This window comes from Ricinus communis, chromosome 5 (genome assembly GCF_019578655.1).
Source record: "Ricinus communis isolate WT05 ecotype wild-type chromosome 5, ASM1957865v1, whole genome shotgun sequence".
Lineage (NCBI taxonomy): Eukaryota > Viridiplantae > Streptophyta > Magnoliopsida > Malpighiales > Euphorbiaceae > Ricinus > Ricinus communis.
In genome coordinates, this window is record NC_063260.1 from 4,591,765 (window position 1) to 4,594,215 (window position 2,451).

Sequence of the window (2,451 nt, forward strand, 5' to 3'; positions counted from 1 at the left end):
TATATTACAATCTCTAAAGTAACAATTTATATAAATTTTAGGGTAGGGGCTGTATTCATACACATAAAAGTACAGATACAAATATCTTTACATTACATTCGCATTATTATATAATATTTCTATTATTAACACAAAAATGATCACATGTTACCACAGCAAACACCGTTTCCCGTGAAACTTACTTACACTCTCCGCACCACACCAACCATCATCGACGTGCTTACTGCTTATGTTAGTTATCATATGGGCCATTGTACTCGATCACTGCCAACCACAACAATGTAGTCCTTGCTTGAGATTTTTCTTTTCTCTCTCTCTCTTTTGTACAGTCTTCTACATTAAATATCTTGACTTAATTCTCCTGGCCACATGTCCTTAATATAGAGGGTGTCTCCCTTTATACTGATCTGCTACAATCGGCCTTACCTAGCCCTATTCTGCGATTGGCTAGATCATATTCCACCCATAGATTTTGTTGATGAAAATTCCCGATTATATTACTCGCTGCTCCTAACATTTCTGACCGCCCGATTCCAATGCAATGGACCCCACCCCCAACATCAGCTAATACTCTCCATTTATCAATCACTATTTCCACTCCCTTCTCGAATTCAAACACCATATTCCCTATCAGCCGTCCGATCTCCATTGGATTTCCATCAAAACACATGTCTGACACTCCACCGTACACGTATCCCTTCTTTAACTTTGGGCCCACCAGTCTCACTACTTCTTCTCGTACTTTATTGTACGCCTCATCCACCAAGTAAGTGAATTCGGACCCTGAGTCAATTATTGTTTGACCCGCACCACTCGGGTCGGGTCTGAAGAGCGTAGCCGAAATATTCAATCTCGCGTTGCCCATTCTAATTCCTTGCATAGGAATTGTGTAAGCCAAAGGGTCCAAATTGGGTGAGCGTTGACTTGGAGTAAAAGTCAAAAGATTAATATATTGAAACCGACCCGAATTTGGATTGTTGCCCAAGTAAAACGACCCGGTTGATGACAACCCGGCCCGAGCTTGCCTTGTTGGCACGCAATATGAGAATTTGGAAATTTTAGCTTGAGAAGCAAATGAACGCCGCCCAAGATTCATACCCAAAATACCCTTCTCGTCAGTGGAGGCCTCAGCACAACCGAGGATTAAAGGCGGAGTACTTTGGGAAGAAGAGAAAGTGATTTTTTCTCTGACGAGACTACCCTCAGCGTAAGTGCCATCAGCATAGAAATAAGAATAGTGACATAAACGGTTCTGGTCGCAAGTAGTAGGGAGGGTAAAATCGGGAATTCGAGGCTTGCAAAGCGGGTGATTGCACGGCAAAACAGAGAAAGAAGAGGAAAGAGAAGGATCAAACGACGTCGTTGGAGGCGGTTTCTTAGGGACAGATTTTTTATGGCACTGAATCCAAGAAAGCTGGGAACCAGTGTCTAAAACCATCTGTTGGGTCTGCGGAGGTGTCCCTATTGGTAAAGAAACAATCAAGGCCATGGAGTACTTGAAAGATGATCTGTAGTTGTAAGAGGGCTGTTTGGTTTGCGCGACAAAAGAAGAGCGAAAAGGAGAAGAGGGCTTCGAGGGAGAAGAGGCAGGGAGAGACCTGAGAGGGAAAGAGAAGGAAAAAGAAGAGGTATTGAGATGGGTTCGTTCTGGGTTCGGAGAAGAGGAAGATACAAAGGTAAAGAAGAGAAAGAGAAAGAGGAGCATGGTTGAGATAGCCATGGATGTAATTTGTTGTTGTTGTGAGAATGGGTGCAGAGTACAGTGGTGGTGGTGTCGGGGTTGTATTTATATGCCAATTTTGAAACGTAAAGAAAGAGAGAGAGAGGAAAGTAACGCCAAAAGAGGGAAATTTGGGAGAGAAAAAAGAAAAAAATAAATAAAAAAAGTGGACGCGTTTTCTTAATTGAGCGGTTAGATCTTATGATGGAGGGCTACTTTAATTACAAACTTGGATTTATATTATACGTGTCATGTTATTTTCTATTTTTATTTATTTCTTTCAGAAAAGTCATGTTATTTTTCTTTTTATGCATAGTCATTACCAACGTAAATAAATATTACAAATTTGTGGACGAAACAAAATATCCCACTACGTATAAAGCCTTATTCTAGCACAAATTAAAAAATCTCAAATATTCATACGTAAAATAACCCTCAACATAAATTTTAAAAATTAAATATTTTCGTACCCAATTACTGAATTAAGGGATCGGTTCTTTTATTTAACCTTTAAACTTTATAAGAATAATAAATACTATATAGTATGATCTTATAGTTCTTGTGCTAACTCTTTTGCAGTAAATAAAAATTTCCAAATATTGTTATTTAAATAAGGAGGAAGCAATGATATTTCCAGACAACAAATAATACATGGGGAACAGCTCAAAAGATATTAAAATCTCATTTTGATATAGAAACCATATTTATATGTTGAAAGCATACTTTTACAT

General features: G+C 38.7%; 1 protein-coding gene across 1 annotated transcript; it reads right to left on the minus strand.

The window, feature by feature from the left end:
* Window positions 1–1,792, minus strand: LOC8275744 (aspartic proteinase PCS1). The gene has a single exon (XM_002532484.4). The coding sequence runs from the start codon at window positions 1,718–1,720 to the stop codon at window positions 398–400; it is 1,323 nt and encodes a 440-aa protein (XP_002532530.1). The 5' UTR covers window positions 1,721–1,792; the 3' UTR covers window positions 1–397.
* Between the last annotated feature and the right edge of the window lie 659 nt (window positions 1,793–2,451).